The sequence below is a fragment of the Haliotis asinina genome, chromosome 3 (genome assembly GCF_037392515.1).
Source record: "Haliotis asinina isolate JCU_RB_2024 chromosome 3, JCU_Hal_asi_v2, whole genome shotgun sequence".
Taxonomy (NCBI): domain Eukaryota; kingdom Metazoa; phylum Mollusca; class Gastropoda; order Lepetellida; family Haliotidae; genus Haliotis; species Haliotis asinina.
The window spans coordinates 55,876,670-55,898,143 of record NC_090282.1 but is presented as its reverse complement, the minus strand read 5'-3'; the positions used below and the strand labels follow the sequence as shown (position 1 = coordinate 55,898,143).

The window sequence follows — 21,474 nt, the reverse complement described above, 5'->3', positions numbered from 1 at the left end:
GTACTTGGGATGCAAGTGAGACATTTCAAAGGCGAGATCTGCATATTTATCATGCTTTTCCTGAACCTTGCCAATCACATTACTGTCAAAAGGGACAGAAAATTCAATGATATAAATAATTTCATTGGTTTTATCAAAAAGGACAAGATCAGGTTTGTTGGCTGGAATTCATCTCAGGCTGTACATTGGCCTATTCCAGAGAAGTTTAAAAGCATCATTTTCCAGGATGCCCTGGACATGTTCAGGGTCGTACGATGGATGGACCTTGGGGTCAAAGCCACAGGCATGGCGGAGACGATAGTAAAAGCAGTGAGCCATGCCATCATGTCTTTTAAAATATGCTGTTTGTGCCAAGGAAGGGCATACACTGACAAGGTGTTGGAGAGTCTCTGTAAATTCATTGCAAAGACGACATTTCATATTGATCTTTTCTTTAAGAATAACATTCTGGCGATTGCGAGTGGGAAGTGACTGGTCCTGAGCAGCAAAAAGGAAACCCTCAGTTTCACATTTGAGACCAGCCGACTTCATCCAGGCAAAGGAGTTGGTTGGATTGCTGTTCTGTTCAACACACTGCATGTAAACACGATGCAATGGCTTCTCAGAAAGCTTCTCCACAAAGGACCGACTCTGAGCAGACTTGGTGAAGGACTTCACCTGGTTTACTCCCATCACTGTACCGTCCAGCAGTACATCGCCATCAACAAAATCAACTTCAAATTTCAAATTGTGTCCAACAACCTTGGTATGCTTAAAATAGCTGTGGAATTCCTTCCTTCCATCGTGAATCTTGACGTGCATCACCAGAGGATCATCTGATAAATAAATATGTGCAAAAGTACACAAAAAAATTCTGTCATGAAGAGCTTCCACATTAATCAAACCATGTCCTCCCGAATTGATTGGCATATATAAACGATTAAGAGAGGAACGAGGGTGGTGTGCTCTGTTATCAGACATGATCCATCTGGTCAGGCGGTCAAGACGCTGGATGTCTTGTTTTGTCCAATCAACTACTCCAAAGGAATAGGAGAGGACTGGCACAGCAAAAGTATTGGTGGCTTTGACCTTGCTTCAAGCATTTAGCTCTGAGCTCCAGATTTTCTTCAAACGAGATTTATACTCGGCCCGAAGTTTATCTTGAATCTGGGCATTCTGGAGCTTGTCTCGAACTTGCATTCCAAGACAGGTGTAGGCCTGATCTTCCACAAGATGCTCAATAACTCCTCCCTCTTGTAACCTGACCGATCCATCATTGGTTACCTTGCCACGTTTCAAATGAAAAATACTACATTTGTCGAGTCCAAATGTCATGCCAACATCATTAGAGAAGGACTCAACAAGGAGAACTTGTTCTTTCAAATTGGTCTCCCCTTTGGCAAGGAGCTCAATGTCATCCATGTAGAGCAGATGAATAGGAGGTGTTGGGGATCTGTGCTGAGGAGGTCCCTGATGGTAACCTTCCTCCCTATTTAGGAGAAAACTCAAAGGATTTAAAGACAGACAAAAAAGCAAAGGACTAAAGGAGTCCCCCTGGAAAATTCCCCTTCTGATTGGAATAGATTCTGAAGTCTGCACCTCTCCTTGCGAGTACATCTCAAGTTGAGTCGACCAGCAACTCATTAAAGACTTGAGTAAATCAAGTAGTTGCTCAGGGAGGTCAATACACTGAAGAGACTTCAGAATCCATTCGTGAGGGACTGAGTCATATGCCTTTTCGGAGTCAATCCAGCACATGAAGAGGTTGCGATGATACGTTTTAGCCTCTTCCAAAATCATTTGCTGTAGAAGAAGTTGATCCTTGCACCACCAACATCCCTTTCTCACCCCTTTCTGCTCTCTGTAAATTATCTCATTGGACGAGCAATAAGATGACACAAGGTTCGTCAAACACCCTGTGAATAATTTGTATTGAGTATTTAGACATGTGATAGGGCGGAAGTATTTGGGATCAGTCAAGTCTCTTTTTTTGGGAAGAAGTATTATTATTATGTTTTACAGATTGAGATAGAATTATTTACTGACCTATAGCATCTCTGATAGCTCCGTAGTCGTTGGTGAGCTGCTGGACAACCTTGGCCCCTCCTCCTAGTGACACCACACCCACATTTTCCTCAAGCCCGTGCTGCTCAGCTATGTCCTCAATTCCTGAGATGGAACAAAAGATATTACATGTCTTATGATCAGGTGAAATTATATATAATTATAATGTGTTTGAACAGAAGTCTTCAGGAAAATCTATCAGTAGTCCAACAGCATGTATATTAACATAACATAATTTTGAATTTTAAGTCATAAATGCTAATTTTGTTAACAGATAACATTTGCTGTCTGGGTTTTGCCCCTTAAACATTCAGACAGATATTCAGTTAGTTTTGAGCTGGTGTCCAGAACTGACAGAAAAATCATGAACTAAAATTGAATTAAATACACTTTGCTTTAATTCAAACTAAATGGAAAAGATTTCTAGTGAACACCAACAAACTCAGTGAAAACAATTTGTTGCTTGTCCAACAGCTTGGACTATATACTGTAATGATAAAGGAATAGTCCACTGCTCAAGTGTACAGTCTGTTAATGACCCTAATTTGCAGCACAGGGATACATGTATTATCTGCAGTCAGTTGCAGTGGAACTGCAATGACAAAAATAAACGTTTCTTATCCAAATCTTTACCACTCCAATCATTCGGGATGCAAGTTAAAAATAGCTAGATGCATCATCTAAGTCATGTGATCTTGGCCAGAAGTTTATCAGTACTACTACTACATTTAAATGTTACCATGACACACTGGTTTTACTACTGAATATTGATTCATTGATACACATGCATAAATAAATTTTGACCTTACATCGTCAATATATTTTGCTTGTTTGATCCAGTTCAACAGACCCCTCGCTATCCTGACAATTTCTGGGTGTAACCAAAATTATGGATAAACAGGGTTTAGCTGTATTTATCTGCAGTCAGCTACTGTGAAACTGCAGAGACAATTTAATTGCTTCTTAATTATCTGCAGTCAGCTGCAGTGAAATTGCAAAGCAAATTTAATTGCTTCCTATCTAAATCTTTAGGGCACAGTTTGAATTATTACTATATCTACATTTTCAAGTCAGACTGCTAGTTTCTGATTTTCCCGTGTTCCAGTGCTGCATAGCAGTGAACCCACTCTGCACTGTAGCATTTTTCACCTTAATGTACAATAACAGTACAAATTCTCTGTTAATAAAGAATACCATGACAGAATAAATTCATAAATCCATCTATCCACTCATCCGTCCCCCATCCACCTTTCATCCATCCAAACAGATATATATTAACCATCAACAAAGTTGTTGGCAATCTGCTTGACTTCCTCTACGCCCCCCAGTCCAATGCTGTCTGACACATCCAGACATAACACAGTGTCCATGCTTTTTGCTCTTGGTGGTGGTGGAACATCTGGAAAGATGAACACATATGTTGGATGTCATATCAAGTTTAAAGAAATACAAACTGTGAAACTTAAGTTGATCTCATCTCAACTCAAAGCTGAAATGTCTGAAACCACACTGCATTTGGCATTATCAAATTTGAAGGATTTGAATTTGTGACAAACAGACAGGGATTATTAGATGGCTGATGTGTTAGAACGATAGAATGAACATCTGAATATGTTTCTCCAACATTTCTGACACGTGACTTTAGTAAAACAGTAAGACACACTAATTTTGTAGTTCTTGTCATCAAACTCAGCTCCGCTATTATGGGACAAGCAGTGTCCTTCCTATTGAACTAACTGGGTCAACATGGTGAGACACTGTGACCTCAATACTGCTGCAGATGTCACTCAAACAACAGTGCATTTAATTCATTATCAATGACATAGCTGCTAAGTCAAAAAAAGCTGTTTGGCATATGCCCATATTTACAGCAATATCACACAAGTGCGACAACACTATAGCTAGCCATAAGATGTCATAATATAAGGGTAACACTATTTTTCAGGGCATTATCATTTGCAGAAGCCCGAGGTCTTTCATTAACTGCCCGACGAAAAATAGCATTATCGTTATTATAGCTAAAATGAATAGAATTTTTAATAAAATAAGAACAAAAACAGCGGCATCGGTTTAGAAACATTTACTGCCAACAACAAAACGACGGAGGTCACTGACACACATTTTACAAACATAGACACGTCAAAGAACAACACAGATGATGTCACTATTGAGTGATGACATTCGACCTTGACCTTTGCTCATACCACCAGCCTTCATTGTTTTCAGTCATCAACAACATTAGACTTCAAGTCGATATTTTCATTGCTGTATGTTGTCATTTATGGTACAATTGTTATGGTTGGCACAGGCAGGAAAGTGCATAATGGCACAGGCACATGTGACGAATGTGAGCCAGATATAAGTTCATTCGAGCTGTAGGTGATTGAACTTTAACAGCTGAGCTACTTATGACGTCACCTAATAACGGGCTTGATAATGGCCCGTCGGCAAGCATTTTGCAGGCATTATCAAGTTACAGTGGCCCGCTCATTTCTGATAATGTGCAGTCGTTTTAATGATAATTCTATCAATATTAGCTATAATGGTTTACAGTTATGATGCCACAATGCTAATACCTTTCTCACAATGATATTATACCTTGCTTGATTTGATTTGAGTTACGAATAAACAAAATACTAAACTTGCTTCCTTGAAAATACCATTCTTAATAACTTATTAAGCCAGAGAGTGCCATACCGGATGGCTAAAATTTATTTTTCAGATGTCCTGGGAAGGCTAAAATGTATAGTTTAGTTTTCCTGGGAGAGCTAATTTGGGAAGTACCAACAAAGCTAAAAATAAGGTGCCGGGAAGCATAATCCATGTCTGGAGTAAGAGAATTCTTTTCAAAACATAGTTATAATCTTCGCTTCTTCAGAACATTATACTTCATCTTCTTTATTCTCATCAGTCACCACCAGTGGTAGAAGATCAAAGAATATACAATATTAACAAAATTTAATGTACATAAACATAAACATACACCATGATGAGTTATTTATGTTACAATTTATACAAGTGAGAGGTAAATAGTGATAAACATATGTTTTATGGAGTGTATCCGAGTGTATCCGAGTGTATGCCATAGTATGTTGTTCATAATCATGACTAATGTATTAGTATAATAAATCAGATAATTTGATCATCTCGGTAGATTCAAGTTTATGCCAAAAGGACAACATGTTGACATGGATTTGTATCTTTAATGATGCTCTACCAAATTCTCCATAAAGCATGAGGTTTGGGTGGATTTTCTGAGACCACCACAAAACCATCAAGATGTCACTAGAAGAAACTATCTTGGAAACAACATCATCATTGTCATCACCTACACAGACCATATGTCTTAACTTCTCGAATGGTCTTAAACTCTAAAACAGACTGACAGAAATGTGATCTACCATGGATAATGACAATTTAATGTATAATTTAATTCCTATTTTTATATCTGCGAAAATTAAAGAGCGTCGTAATCCTGTTTTCTTTGTCATTTGTCAGAGCCTCCGAGTGAGACATGCCGTGTTCACTTAGCCTTAACACTGCGTTGGAAGTACCGCGAAGGCTACGCTCATTCATCCAAGAAGCGTCACAAAAATTTAGCCTTCCCACCCATGAATCAGCCCGAGAAACACTTCACAACTCCACACCTGGAGCCCCCTGCTGATTGCCTACTTAGTGCTAATCTAATTAGCGCTAATCACACCTGATGTCCCTGACATGTTTCGGGGATGATACGAAACGGTCTAGTCGTACAAACAAGTCCTGATTGTTTAATTGTGTCACAAAGATATGTGTTGAAAGAAAGCAGGTTCCCGATTGCTTGATTGTGTCACAAAGATATGTGTTGAAAGAAAGCAGTTATGAATACACAGCATGCATTGCAACGGTTTTTGTAATTTTATTGCAAGTTTTTCATGCAGACCTTCAGTGGAGTGTACATTTTTATTTATTCAACATATGCATTCTTCTTTGTGTGCAAGAGATGAGACTTACAAATTCTCTCTCTCATATCATTGTGCAAGGTTCAATTCTACAAACTATCGATGACGACATATTGTAAAAGAAGAATTTACTTACATACCTTATGATCTTTTTATGAAATTAGAGTTTTTGCCAATGAACGTTTAGTGTATATTACTTTAAGGAAAGTACCTAGTCTGTGACTGACATAGATCACTTATATAGCTTAGCACTTCGTTTCATCTTGATTTAATACAGAAAACATATGTGACCGTATGTACATATACATAAAACATATTCCTTGTATAGACATGAAACAAAGAATCACATTTCCCAAATAAAATGTTCAGTATCTCAACTATTCAATATAGTGGCTGGTCATTTGCTACCTCTGACCACTGGTATCATGAGATCCCTGTCACAGAAGAAAGGACAGGTGATGGGGCATGGGCAAAATTTCTGATTGGTTATTATCGTTGACCAGGGTTGGGTTTTGGCTTTATCAACTCAAGCTATTGTGTAACAACAGTTTGTGTACTGTAAACATTATCCACACCATACATTGTTATGGAACATTCATACCGGTAACAGTACATGAAATATACACAGACAAATAGTGGTAGACAGACACTTTGGCTAGTTTATTTGTCATCAGAGATCAAAAACACATTTTAGTGTTTCCGATAAGTAAAACAAAGCGACTGAAATCCAACCATTGATTAGACATAGTTAAGTATATATTTTCATATACAATTTACACACACAACCAGTACATAAAACATAATGGTTTGCTGTATATGAAAATATAATCTTGACCTTGATACCAATGAATATCCAAACTAAAGTACACATATTACAGAATTTACAAAGCGACATGACACTGAATTATTTATTGTATAGTATAAACTTGCATTTGAATCTCCCGTAATATTTATGAACGTGGGTTTTACAAAAAACATTACAGAGAGGGGCAAAACACCATAAAGCAAGTTGCCCAATGATATTAACAGCGCATCTGTTTATTTCATTTATTTCATTTTGTGACAAACCTTTCAACAAGGACATAACTACATATGCATTCTGCCGGGGGCTCTATTTCAAGATTAAAAAAGGTGTTCAATTATCTCTTTACCGTAATCTAACTAAGTGATTATATGCATGTGTATGGATACCGTAACTGATATACTGTCCAGCTTTTATTGATGATGGATCAACAGAGACTGGGTTCATTGAAACATGTGATAATTACACCAGATTTGATAATCACAGAGATCAAATACAAATGTTTTACACAATGCTCATGTAAATTGCAGAGAAAAATGGCAATTCAATTCAACCTGAAACTTTCAACAGCTGGAACAAAAATCCTTGAAATACTGTTGTGTTGTTTACCTGTAATAGCGTATCATATTACTTCTGTGTATGTCTAAGAATGTTAAATTGAGTTACCAACTCACTGTGTTTTTTAACAGACATAGCAAAAGATTTCAATGTTGTAATAACACCAACATGTATATATATTTGATGAAAACACGTAACTTATCACTCTATATTCTATTAGGTAACATTATCAACTTTAGACTATGGAATTTGTTACAATTCAGCACGTTTTAAACTAGTAAGTTAATTTAAGTCTTATCTATTTGAGCTTCGATTTATTATCATTTGTATTTACACAATATAATTCATTATATGAAACATGACAAAGTAATAATACCTACAAAGTAAATATTAACTATTCTCTCATGTTTGAAGTCTTTGTGTGTCCTTGAAAATTTTGTATATTGTTTCCTATATATTAGGAAGTTGAAGAAAATGTTATCTTCAGTAACCTCTAGACCAAAACATCTAATTCAATCAATGTGCATAAGAAGTATTATAGCATCCATTCTGCATGAAGAACAAGCATTGACACTAAGGCGACAAAATCCCCTGCCGCATATTATCAAATCGAACTTAAAAAGAAATGAAAGTGAAGGTTGTAGTATAAGATGAAGTACAATGTCAGCTAAAACATTACTCTCAAACTCTCTTGATACCTTGCACTGTAGTTGTTCAAACACCAAAATATTTTGAAGAGTCACTTAGACCCTGACCAGGGTATGAAACTCCTAAAAACAGTCGCAGTGACCTTGCAAATTAACTGAAAATCACCAAAATTAACCGGGCCCTGCACCTTCATAAATCTTGGTGTTGAATATGAAGAAAAGGCAGTGAATGGTTCTTGTGATATTTCAGTGACAAGGTAAAACGTTTAAGTCCCCTTGTGACCTTGAGATGAAGGTCAAGGTCATTAAACCTGACCGAGACCTTTCTTTTAATGTGATAAACCTAGATACCAAATATGAAAAGAATCTAGTCAAAGGTTTGCATTGTGTTGAATATGAAGAAAATCCAGTGAACAGTTCTTGAGATATCTCGCTGACAAGGTAAAACACTAAAGTCCCCTTGTGACCTTGAGATGATGGTCAAGGTCGCCAAATCTGACTGAGACCTTTCTTTTACTGAGATAAACCTAGATACCAAATATGAAAAGAATCCAGTGAATGTTTCTTAAGATATTCCAATTCGTACATACAGAGGGACGGAGCCTAATGTAATATCCCCCACTTCACGCTAAACATGCGGTGGAGTATAATGAAAGACACTTACCTCTGAAAAAACCTTTTATAATCCCCTTTCTCTCTGACATGTTCATTTGCCAAATGCTGTATAAGCCTATGATAATGATTAGCAATTGAAATCAAAGCACTTCAAATACTTCCTCTGATTGTGTCACTCACTGAATAAGAGGTGCTTTCTGTTGGTGCACATGTGCGGCACTCACCGTGAGGAGTTAATTAATTTGTTGCGCATGTGCATCTCTTAATGAGTTAAACTCATGAAAGATTTAAGTATCGCTTTCTCTCATTTGATACCCAATCATTTACTCATTTAATAAAAAAGGTATTACATGGAAGGGTTTTTCCATTTACTTAAGTTTTGAAAACCATCATTAACACAGAAGTAAAACACAACTATAACTGTACGATCTGTTTCTGTAGTAATAGTTTGATGTTACAGGTAAAGAAGTATAGGTGTTATTAAAATAGTTATCATAAAAGTTTTACTGGCAACTTGGTGTAAGTCAAGGCTGTATACCAAGCCCATTTCTATTTCTTTTCCATAAATGAGTTACTATGAAAAGTAGGAACTAATTGTGTACATGGGATTCAACTCCACCCTTATGTAGAACATATTCTGCTATTGTTATATGCAGATGACATTGTTTCGTACTCAAGCATAATCAATGGCTTACAGAATCAAATTAATGAACTTAAAAGTTACTGCGGTAAATGGAAACTGACATAAATAAAAAAAACACAAAGATGGTTGTATTAAAACATGGAGGCAAACTGTCTAAAAGGGAAACTGGTCACATAAAGGTAGGAAGCTGGAGTGTGTTGACTTTCATAAATGTAAGGGATTATATTTCACCAGCTTCCTTTCATGGACAATGCATGTAAAATATGCAGCGTTACGGGGACAAAAAGCATGAGCTTAATTATGAAACAGTCGAGTGTATATGGTAATATTAGCTACTCTTCATGCTTTAAAATATTTGATGCCAAAGTTAAAGTCCAATTCTATCATATGGAGTCGAAATTTGGGGAATAACAAATTTGATGAAATTGAACAAATCCATTTGCATACTTTCTAAAAACTGCAAAGAGTTAAAATTAACACTATTAACTTAGTGATTTATGGTGAATGTGGTAGGTATCCAAAGCACATTCTTACAAGCATTAAAGTAATTAAATACTTGATAAAACTGTTGATTATACCTTCAAATCACTTACCCAAGAAGTGTTATAATATGATGTTATATGATACAAGTGGACAAATAAACTGGGAAACTGATGCAACTTTCCATATTCTGTCAGTTTTGGAATTGCATGGAATGCACAATATGTCAAATCACATATTTGAAAGGACAAATCATCTGAAGGTTACTTGATGTTTCTTAAGACTTTAGTTTGAATTGTTTCCATGGAAATCATGAAAAATATAAATGCCATATATAGTCTGGTTCATAATTATTGAGAATTTTTCTTCTTACTTTGAGCTATCCTAACACCTCAACTGATTCACTGATACTTAAAACTAAGTAATGGTATAAGGGAGGTAACTCATCTTGGCCTACTGAGTATAGTACAATTAGAGTTACCTCCCCTGAATTTGTAGCAGACGTCATTTTCCTCAGCACTGTCAATAATGTCTGCTGAAGATAAAAGAAGGTTGATTTTTGAGTTGTGTAATCAAGGAATTGATGATGTAAATACATTGGCAGAGAGAACAGGAACTCCTCTTTCTATTGCGTATAGGATTAGGAAGAATTTTAAAGAGGGAAAGGATTTTGGGCACCAGAAAGGAGCAGGGAGACCCAGAAAATTGGACTTCTCAGATCGCGTCCGGCTGGGAAGTTTAGCGTCTAAAAAGCAAAGGGCAAGCATCTCCAACATCAGGTATGAAATGATAGAAAGGGGATCAACAGTTGTATCAAAATCTACAGTTAGAAGAAATTTGATTGATCTTGGATGGGAGAAAAAGACTGGAATTCCTTCTCCTCTCATGAAACAAGAACATAAAGACAGGCGTGTTGAGTGGTGTTTGGCACATGAAAACTTTGACTGGGAAAATGTGATTTTTACTGATGAAAGCTCAATATGGGTATATCCCAATAATGTGAAAATATGGACAAAGTCTGCGTCAGCACCGTTGTATCGACGACCTAAATACAGCCCAAAGTTTCCTGTATGGGGAGGGATATCCTTATTAGGAACGACCCCGCTGTGTGTGTTTGAGGGAAATCTGACAAGTCAACGCTACACTAACATATTAGATAATTTTCTCCTTCCAAGTGCACATGTGTTTTATGGAAATGACCGGATTTTGCAGCAAGATAATTATCCTAAACACACCGCAAAACATGCCAAGCAGTGGTTTCAGGAGAAAAATGTGACTGCATTACCATTTCCTGCATATAGTCCTGACTTAAATCCCATTGAGAACATTTGGGGGATGATGAAGGAATGTGTGAATCAAAAGGGGTTGACAAAAATTGAAGACATGAAGAGAGAAGTGGTCCGATACTGGGACAGCATAACTCACGAGACACTAACCTCTCTGATAGGAAGTATGCCTACCCGTCTTAGACTGTGCCATGAAGCTCAAGGAGATTTGCTAAAATATTAAATTGTTACCTACACAACATGAAAAGGTCAGTTCACTTTCACAATACATTCAATTTTATCTGATTTGTTCTCGTTTAATAATAAGAAATGCTTTAGCTATTCTCAATAATTTTGAACCATACTGTATCTGTAAATAGCAAAAGGCACCACTTCAAGATATGTCTCATATATCTGTCAAGATCTGTTGAAAGATATCAAATGGTTTTCGAGTTGTGCTCCGGAAACGAAGCCAATCCCTCCAAAAAAAATTCTGCAAATAGCAAAAAGCACCACTTTAGTGTCTGTCTCACATATCTGCCAAGTTTTGCAGACAGATATTAAGAAGTTTTTGAGTTCTGCTCCGTAAATGAAGCCCATCCCTCCATTTTGAGACAAGGTCCAAATCATTTCAATGGTTTCCAGAAAATGATAAATCACAAAAACTTGTAAATAGCAAAAGGCACCACTCTGGGGTCTGCCATACATATCTACCAAGTTTTACTGTCAGGTATTAAGAAGCTTTCGAATTGTGCTCTGGAAATGAAATACACCTCTCACTTTTGAGACTAAATCCAAAGCATTGCCATGGAAACCGAGAAAATAGTAAATCATAAAAACCTGTAAATAGCAAAATGCACCACTTTATATGAATGTATAAAGAGAAAATATGTTCACTTTATAATTTTAAATGGAACAGAAGATGAATTACATTTCCTCCTAATATGTCTATTTTATCACATGTTGTAAACCAAATATACTGAAAGCCATTAAAAATGCATTTTGACATTCATACTATCTTTACTCACACAAATGTCAACAGATACAGATGTAACTGGCAGATATGTTTTAAATTAAAACATCTGTGGATAACTTAAAAAGAAAGGACGGGTCACTTGCAGTCAGTATCATGTGTGTCCACCGTGCACTGCAAGTGCATTGGAAGACACAGGTTTCTCTGAAACAGCTGTGGGATGGTCTGACAGTGATGTTGAAGGGTCGGTGTCAATTCAGCACTTGTCATGGCACCACCTCTTCCAAAACGACCATGTTCAAAAACACAGTTTTTCTCAATTTCGATAAATCTGCAAAGGGTGCTTTAACCTTCCCACTGTTTTGGCACAGACATGATGTTGCCATGTCCCAACTGTCCTCTTTGCAGTATCAGCTGCTGTTTTGAACTGATTTTGGAAGCATAAGACTCAGGCATGTGGTTCTGTCGAGCTGTCGTCAAAGGTGGCATGACAAATGCATCACTTCCGGTGGCCTTTAAACGTTGTCTGGGTTTTGCAGAAACATATTGAATGGTTTTTGAGTTCTGCTCCAGAAATGAAGCTCATCCCTCCATTTTGAGACAACGTCCAAAACATTTCCATGGAAACCAAGAAAATGATATTAATCACAAAAACTTGTACATAGCAAAAGGCACCACTTCCGGTTCTGATTGATATATCTACCAAGTTTGGCAGAAAAATATTGGTTTTGAGTTCTGCTCCAGAAATGAAGCCAACCCCACCATTAGACTAACACCAAAATGTTCCATGGAAAATCATAAAAAAATTAAAATGCCGAAAACCTGTAAATAGCAAAAGGCTTCTGAGTTATGCTCTGGAAACCAAATGATTACAGTCTGACGGACAGAGGGACGGACAGACAGATAATAATCTTGACAGTTAATTACATACATCAATCACAAGATACAGAACATGTGTCATTCTATGCATTCCTAAGTCAGAAATGAAAAACAATGCATTGGAGACATTACTCAAGTCATAGTGAGATTGTCTTGATCATGTGATATGCATATGTGTCAGTCTAAGCTATCACCTACCATCCTTCAGGGCTGCAACAACAGCATCAGTGAGGCGCTGGGCATCTGGACTTGAGCTCAGTCCTACATTCAGGGAACTCAGCAGCTTCTCAGCATCTTCATATACTTCTGCTCAACCATCAGATGTCATTATTGTCAAGGTACCCCAGAAAAAACCAACATCTTAATTCATTCACCTTTTCAACATATAAATGATGGATTTACATGGATACACCATTTAGAAAAAGGAGTCACTGACTGACCTTCATACAACCTATCATATACTGATAAAACATAAAGTATGTTAAATTAATAATTGTTACATTTACTCACGTTTTGAGGGAGTATCTTTGCCCTCCTGGACAGATGCTATTTCATGTTCAGGACTGTGAAGAAAATTTGTATAATTTTGAAAAGGATTTATTTAGAATCCTGTTTAAACTGGAAACAGATTTGTGGCCGAATCATCCCATAATAAACAGTCAAATCAAACTGTCAGGTATTACTAATCATATGAGTTGACAATAAAGATACAGAAATGACAATCATTGCATTTCACAACAGTGTAAAGTTAGGCTCATTGAAACTCTCAGTAGGAAAACGTAATTCATGACCAAATTCCACTTTGAATCTTCATTGTATTCTTGCATACTGCAAGCAAAGTTTGACTAGTTTCAAAAGTACAGACATGTTATGATAGAACTTTTTAGGAAAGAAATGTTCAATACTGATGGTCCCGTCAATTAGTTGAAATAACATATCATGGTGAAAGAAAACTGTTGGCCCTGTTAATGAGGTGAAATAACATTCCACAGTGACAGAAGAGTGTAGGACCAATTAATAAGTTGAAATAACATTCCATAGTTACAGTATAGATGCAGCAGCCATACCTCTTACGTTCAGTCTTGGAAGGCATGGAGTGTGTATCCCTGCCAGAGGAATCTATAGCTGGAACATGTCTTGAAACATGTTCCTCTTTGCCTTGGAGCTTTGGTACTTCCTCATCTCTGATGAAACAAAGTAGGCAACATAATTTATCTTACCTAACACACGAATGTTGGTTTCCGATTGGCTAAGCACTATTCTATTATTTTTAATGTACCCCGCTTACAGGCGATGTATTATTTTCAGTGTACACCACTAGAAATTCTGAACTCTTCTGGTGCTTCATGGTAGTACTTTTTATTTCGAATAACATTGAATCACACATGAAGCACAGAAATTACCGATGTTTTGCGACTGAAAATTGATGGAAAGGAGGTAATTCTAAATCTGTTTACCTTCTGTCATCTGCAAAATGTCGATTCGCCTCACATTCAACTGAGAAGTGCTTCTTTAAAATTCAGGTTTTTGGTAGGATTAATACGTTGTTCACTGGTCCTTCGGGGGCCATCAGCTCATGTTACCCTCATGACCAGTGAACTACTTATAATGTCTCACTAACAATATCAGTCCAAACATACACATATTAGCTACTTAGACGTAGGATCTGACATGGCACCAAAAGCAGCAAGAACTTACTCAAATATCTGATCAGTGACCGAATATATATAACAAGATTTTTGGATGCTAGCAATCTTCATAAAAGAACCCTATACGTCACCATATTGAAGACTCATTCACTGTTAATACACAAGTGATAGTTTCATGCATAAGCACCTGATTAATGTGTATCCTAAGTTTGTAAAAAATATGCTGAAAATGTTTTAGTTTTGCCTTGGAAATGACACCAGGTAACCTCCATTTCTGATTATTTGATTTATTTTTATGGAAACATCATGGTATAATGGAAACAATCTGTAAATAGGAATTGGAACCATTACAGTATCTGTTAGATATATCTGCCAAACATTTTTTGAATATACTGAGTTGTCTTAAAGTTGTCTTTCTGAAATGATGGTCTAATCGATGGACATATGCATGGACAGATAAGGTGTTACTTATATCACAATTAATTGTATGATGAGGGTGTTAAAAAGCACTTGTTTACCATCATTTAACATAGATAATGAATTAACCAACATTTCTGGGGATGTTGTGCTTGTGGATGTCGTTTGTGGGGATGCTCTCTGTGGGGGGTCATTCCGTTCAGTTGCAGACAATGGCTTATCCGTCGACTTAGTTGTGCATGAAGGATCACTTCTTAGTGCCTGGACAACAATTTCCTGAGTTTGGATTCTAGTTAATGCTGAAAAAAGACTTTTACTGTCCACCACTGGTGCCCTAACATCTGCATGGCCAGGTGAGATGGCTGGAGGTTGTTCTGTTATTGAGGGCTGATCTTGCTCCTTCTTCTTCAGAACAGTGTCCAGCACAGTTCGTGTAAACTCACTGATCTCCTTCCTGCCTTTCTCCATGTCACTACGATTACTGTCCATGTGTTCATTCATACTGTGTTGCATCCTTTTAAAAGTGGTCTCCATTGACTGCAGACGTTCTTGCATCTCCTTCAGTTCTGTCAGGAACCAACAAAATTACATTTACTGCCAGTTTAGGTTTGGGTAAGAATATGAATACATTGTCATTGCACTGTTTTATGGGAACTCAGTGCTGAAAGTGTTTCAGTCAAACTAAACACAACTTTCTCTAATCCTTTCCTTTATGGCTGTTTCCTGTAGTTAGTTATTGCCCTTGATGTTTCCACTAGCTTGACTATATATATGCAACATGTATTACATGAAGTACAATATGGAACAAGTTTTAGTTTTACAGCATATCTACAGAAGAGTTCCAGATAGATGGAATCTAGTGAGAAATATCTTCAACAATTCACAATCTTCAGAACTTACCAGTCAGAAGAACTGATGCTCATTCAGGATAACCTGACATTTAAGGCATGCTACTAATTCTTAATTACTTATCACATGCATGCTCATTATCTTAAACTCAACCTGCTTATCATAATGCATTATCATGAACTCGACCTGCTTATCACCATGAATGCTCATTATCCTCAACTCAACCTGCTTATCTGTGACCATGTATGCTCATTATCCTGAACTCAACCCACATATCACCATGCATACTGATTATCTTGAACTCAGCCTCCTTATCACCATGCATGCTCATTATCTTGAACTCAGCCTCATCACCATGCATGCTCATTATCTTGAACTCAGTTTGCTTATCACCATGCATGCTCATTATCTTGAACTCAGTCTGCTTATCACCATGCATGCTCATTATCTTGCTCATTATCTTGAACTCAGTCTGCTTATCACCATGCATGCTCATTATCTTGAACTCAGTCTGCTTATCACCATGCATGCTCAATATCCTGAACTCGACCTCACTTATCACTGCATTGTTTCTAATATGTTGTATCTACGATCAGAGAATTTATAAATGTAAAAATCAAAGTTAAAATATTGCTAGACATTATCTTTTAACTGATAAATTGAATCTCATTTAGAAATTTCGATCAATAATTTTGCAGGGTCTGTATTTGCCCATGACATTGATCCTGACTGAAGAGGTATTTTCAGGAAATGTTTGAAAGATCCAGGACATAAATATCTAACATCAATGTAAAGTTACATGCCATTCAAGTATAATGATAACAAGTTGTGTTCCCTCTTAAAAATATTCCTTTTCATCACTGAGTCAAGTGTGTTCATTCTCAAGACGCTAAGAGCTGGCTCCCAGTCAAGTAGTTGACAATTGGTATTCCCATGCAACAGTTCTGACAAAATGTCAAGCTGCTCCAGTTTCATGGGGTTGCACATAACCAACCCCTTATGAATATTCCAAAATATTCATGAACCCTATTTAACATGATGTTCATAATATAAATATTGAACATGCAACTATTTTTTTGATCAGTGTTCTGAAATGAACTCTGCAAATAGGTTATTAGTACAATTTTCTAATTTGCTGGAATACATCCATATAATGTTTTTTTTATTTGTTTGTTTTTATATTCATTCAACTCAGTACACAGATACACAAATAAATGATGCAGCAGCACAAATGCACAATACGACATAAGTTCTTAGGATCAGAAATTACACATACTGCAGGTATGGCAGCAGTGGTGACTATTTTCGGTCAAATTGTAATATTTTATTATTCTTGTCAGCAATAAACTTTTCAGTTTTGAAAATACCACCTAGTATTTTTAGAAATGCATCCAGTGATAACTTAGTGTTTCTTAATACTTGATACATGAATGTATTTTTTACCAGCAAAAAAGTATATGCTTCATTAAGTCAATATTATTTCTGCCAATTAAGACTATATATTTTGTCAGGGTAAATTTTTCTGTTGTTTTATTGTCAATATATTCTTTCAGTTTCAGCCAGAATGTTCTCACACATTCACATTCCCAATAAATATGTATCAAATTTTCAGACACTAAGTTACAAAAAGAGCATAGTTCATCATAAACTAATTTCATTTTCAGTCATTCTTTTTTTGTGTATATAATATTATGAATAAATTTAAACTGAAAGTCTCTGAAAATATGTTCCCATGGGATTACAGTTTCAGAGAGTTGTTGCCATTTTTCACATGTAGAAGGGACATTTTCAGTACTTATAAGCTTATGATAGAAATATCTTGACCTCTTTGATGCTGAAAGTAAGCATATCAGTGATGTGCTGAGATAGTGATTATGAACAATCAATAGATTATTTCTAATAGTATCTTTCCATTTTCTTGGTATTTTTGAAAGAACCTGGTAATAATCAAGAACTGTGCCTTAGATTTTGTAAGTTTTCTTTAGTTCATTAAATGACAAAATACCTTGATCATTACACATTGATGATGATGTTTATGCCTCATCTGTAATCGTTTACATAACAACTTATCTAACATGAATAAAAGTATTGTAGCTTGTAATATTTATTCTGTATTTTCTTTTTAATGCAGTTTACTCTGGAAATTTGTAGTGAATAAGATTAAACTTTCTTCATGAACAAAAACTTCATGAAGTAACATATAACTTCATGAGGTGTGAAATAACTTCATGAAGTTGAAGAAGTCTTCATGAAATATGTCTTCATGAAGTAACAAAACTTCATGAAGTGTGAAATAACTTCATGAAGTTGAAGAAGTCTTCATGAAATATGTCTTCATGAAGTAACAAAACTTCATGAAGTGTGAAATTGCTTCATGAAGTTGAAGAAGTCTTCATGAAATATGTCTTCATGAAGTAACAAAACTTCATGAAGTGTGAAATTGCTTCATGAAGTTGATGAAGTCTTCATGAAGTGTGTCTTCATGAAGTAAGTTCATGAAGATTTAAGCTAAAGTTGATGAACACTTCATGAACACTTCATGAACTTCATGAAGACTTCATGAACTCATGAACTGAATTTCGCAGGGGAAGTCTCTTATAGAATGAATACCTTTAAGATACCAATGTTTTATAATAAAATTACTATTTTGGAATTGATGGCTGAACCAAAGGGGTTCAGATAAGATTTGATGAATATCTGTAAAATCAGTTTTATGTGTTCTACAAAATATTCCCCAAGCTGCCAACACATCTTTCCAATAGGGATTCGTTATATTCACATAATTTTCAATATTGGCTCCAAGCAGAAATATATCCTTGAATGGAAAGGTGTTAGGGCTAGTATTTTTTATTTTGGAGATATTTCTTTAACACTGTCAGTTTCAATGAGTTTATGAATACCTCTACGTTAACCATTCTGAGTCCCCCTCCTTCATATTTTCTAATAAGTGTTGTTCCCTTTATCTTATCGCGCTTATCATTCCAGATGAATTTATAAAATATATCTTTTAATTTATCGGTGAATTCCTTTGGAGGATTTGGGAGTGAAGTGAATATTTGCACCAATGATGAGAGTGCTAAAGTTTTAACAACCGTTATTTTCCCTATTAATGTCAAATTTCTTTTCCTCCAATTCCCTTGAGTTTTATCAATAATTTCTAGGATAAGTATATAAATATACAATTTATAGTTAAAATTTCCAAATTTTTAAACTTATCCTATCTCACGATTTGCACTTATCTCACGGTTGGACGGCGGGTAGCAGATTACCCTATGTCTCAAAGCACTGACAGTATTACTGTATAGGCTAATGACAACCGTAGGTAGCAATGAACAAGAGAGGTCGCATCCAACTAGCATAGAACCTATCCTAGTGGTGGGTTCTCCTGAACCCCTTGGCTTACTAGGCGCCATCGCTCCCAAGGAGTGGGTACTCCTGAGCAATGTGGTGTTCGGCCGCAACCCTCGCATAAGCAAGGAGACGCAACTAGGTGAGTCATGTCACTTCGTTGCGATTTATCAGAGTACCCCAGTGAATTAAAGTCTTATGACTAGTAATCGGGCCCGTACCTGCTTCGAGACAGCCCCCCAGATCCCATCACAAAGAGGGGAAAAGGAAACTGAATCGGAAAGCTCACAAGTTTAACGTTCAGTACCAAAACAACACCACATGGCTTCCACCACTTACCACAGTAAGACCACAAAGGTGTGCTAAGGAACTTAGGAGCTATGAACGCTACGAAATCCGTAAAGGAAATCGGGAAGGACTCACTACACTGACGTGATTGCTCCGAGGAGTAGAGGTCAGCAAGCGAGATTGTTGAACTCTTCTACATGGAAAAAACAGGATCTAGCTACTGTAGATCCGTATAGACACTAATAGCAATCACCCAATAAATTGAGTAAAGAGTTCAATTCCCAGAAGAATTCAGAACAAAACTCAGAAACAAAGTTCAAAATTTTATTCAGTATGTACACGAGAAAGAAAGCATAAACGCACTCTTCCTCATCTGCTTTGACGGGCCAATGACAGCAGCTGGGCCAAGACAAGGGGTCCGAACTGGTGAAGACCTTGGACATCAGTGACCGACAAATCCCTCAGATAATGTGAAGAAAACACTGTATCAGAGCGCCAAAAGCAACCCTCCATGATGGACGTCAAGGAACAGTTGCTGTGTAGAGCCATCGCAGAGGTTGCTGGGGGTGGCAGTGCAGCAAAAGCATATGCCCTCAGTATAGTAGCACGCATCCAAAAAGATAAGGTTGTCCGTGAAACCTCAGCCTTGGATGTAGATGACAGCGGGATGAATAGCCTCTTACGAAGACCATAGAGCTCTGACAGGGCAGAGAGATGAATCTTCCACATCATCAGGCCCAAGAATCGTTGACAAAGGAGGTGAACAGAAGGAAACTGATGTTTTCGTTTGTAGTGTGGGTTAACGCGCCCGAATGCACCCGTCGCTGTGCGTACATGCACGAGGGTTGAAATTATCCCGTGCATTTCGTGGATATAGCTGGCGACAGCGTTTATGAGTTGAAGGCTGGCAGTTGGTTAGATGACTGTTGCGGGACAAAGACGTCCGTATAGAGTACCAGCCTGGGGGTTACAGTTAAATTAGAATTAAGAATAGCTTCCATTATCGGGAAGACATTTTATACAGAAGTCTTAGCATTCACATTATCGGTGAATGTGAAGTGTGTAGGGATTTTTCATTGGTTTTACCGCTTTGTTTCAGTTTGGGTGCATTAAATGCTCAGACATAATTCTTTTGACTTTTCGTTTATTTTATAAATGGGGAATAACAACTGCCTCATTCCCATATGGTAGCAGAGCGTGGTTTCAAGCGGTAAATCAGTTAACTAAACGGTAAGGCAATAATTAGTCATGTCTGACATTCAGGAGAAAGGTATTATAAAGAATGGCAAATTAAATCCCCAAGAACCAAACGGGTCTCAGTCAGAACTTGAGAACATTTTGAAACTGAAACAACTAAAAGCCAATGCAAAGTCAACATTCACCAAAGCTAAAAACAAGTTGTACAGTCAACTAGAATCGCCTAATCAACCATCTCGTACAGACATTAGAGATGGCATAAATAAAGTGAACGAATGTCAGGTGAAAGCAATCAATGTTATGACAAAACTCACTTTGGCTTATGCAAAGAATCAGCAGGGCGAAAATGTTAGTAAAACAGAACAAGAACTTAGTCATCTTGAAGATGAAACTAATGCTGTGATTGAACAGGCACAAGCTCACTTAGATAATAGTACTGATGCAACATCTACGTCAAGTAGGGGACTTCCTGGATTGTTTAAATCTGGACAACTATCTGCTCAAAGTGAACCAAGCGTTCACAACAAAGCCACCAAAAAACATTTTGTTCAAAACAAACCACAGGAAAACACGCCTTGTTATGAAACTGAGTCGCACAGTCATGCAATAGGAACTGATTTATGGAAACAACTCAAATGAGTTTCTATCCCAATATTTTCTGGCGATGTAAAATCTTACGAAGGTTGGAAAGCTGCTTTTCTGACATGCATAGACCAGGCACCAGCGACTGCTGAATACAAGCTATTGCAGCTGAGGCAATATCTGGCTGGGGACGCTTTGAAAGCAATTCAAGGCTTGGGACATAGTGCTGTGGCCTATGATACTGCGTTAGAACGTCTAGATAGGAACTATGGTGGTAAAAGGCGTCAAGTAGCGTTAC

The 21,474-nt window shown here is 37.0% G+C and overlaps 2 protein-coding genes across 2 annotated transcripts in view; one reads left to right on the top strand and one right to left on the bottom strand.

The window, feature by feature from the left end:
• LOC137278200 (uncharacterized) overlaps nucleotides 1-21,474 on the top strand; it is a 250,335-nt gene that overhangs the window by 167,122 nt on the left and 61,739 nt on the right. The gene's annotated exons all lie outside the window — the stretch shown is intronic.
• LOC137278191 (uncharacterized) overlaps nucleotides 1-21,474 on the bottom strand; it is an 80,050-nt gene that overhangs the window by 12,957 nt on the left and 45,619 nt on the right. The window contains exons 8-13 of the mRNA XM_067810388.1: nucleotides 15,046-15,478; nucleotides 13,914-14,030; nucleotides 13,357-13,409; nucleotides 13,045-13,152; nucleotides 3,323-3,442; nucleotides 2,026-2,148 (exon numbers count right to left, since the gene is read on the bottom strand). Of these exons, the coding sequence (XP_067666489.1) occupies nucleotides 2,026-2,148; nucleotides 3,323-3,442; nucleotides 13,045-13,152; nucleotides 13,357-13,409; nucleotides 13,914-14,030; nucleotides 15,046-15,478 (954 nt within the window). The remainder of the gene's footprint in view (nucleotides 1-2,025; nucleotides 2,149-3,322; nucleotides 3,443-13,044; nucleotides 13,153-13,356; nucleotides 13,410-13,913; nucleotides 14,031-15,045; nucleotides 15,479-21,474) is intronic.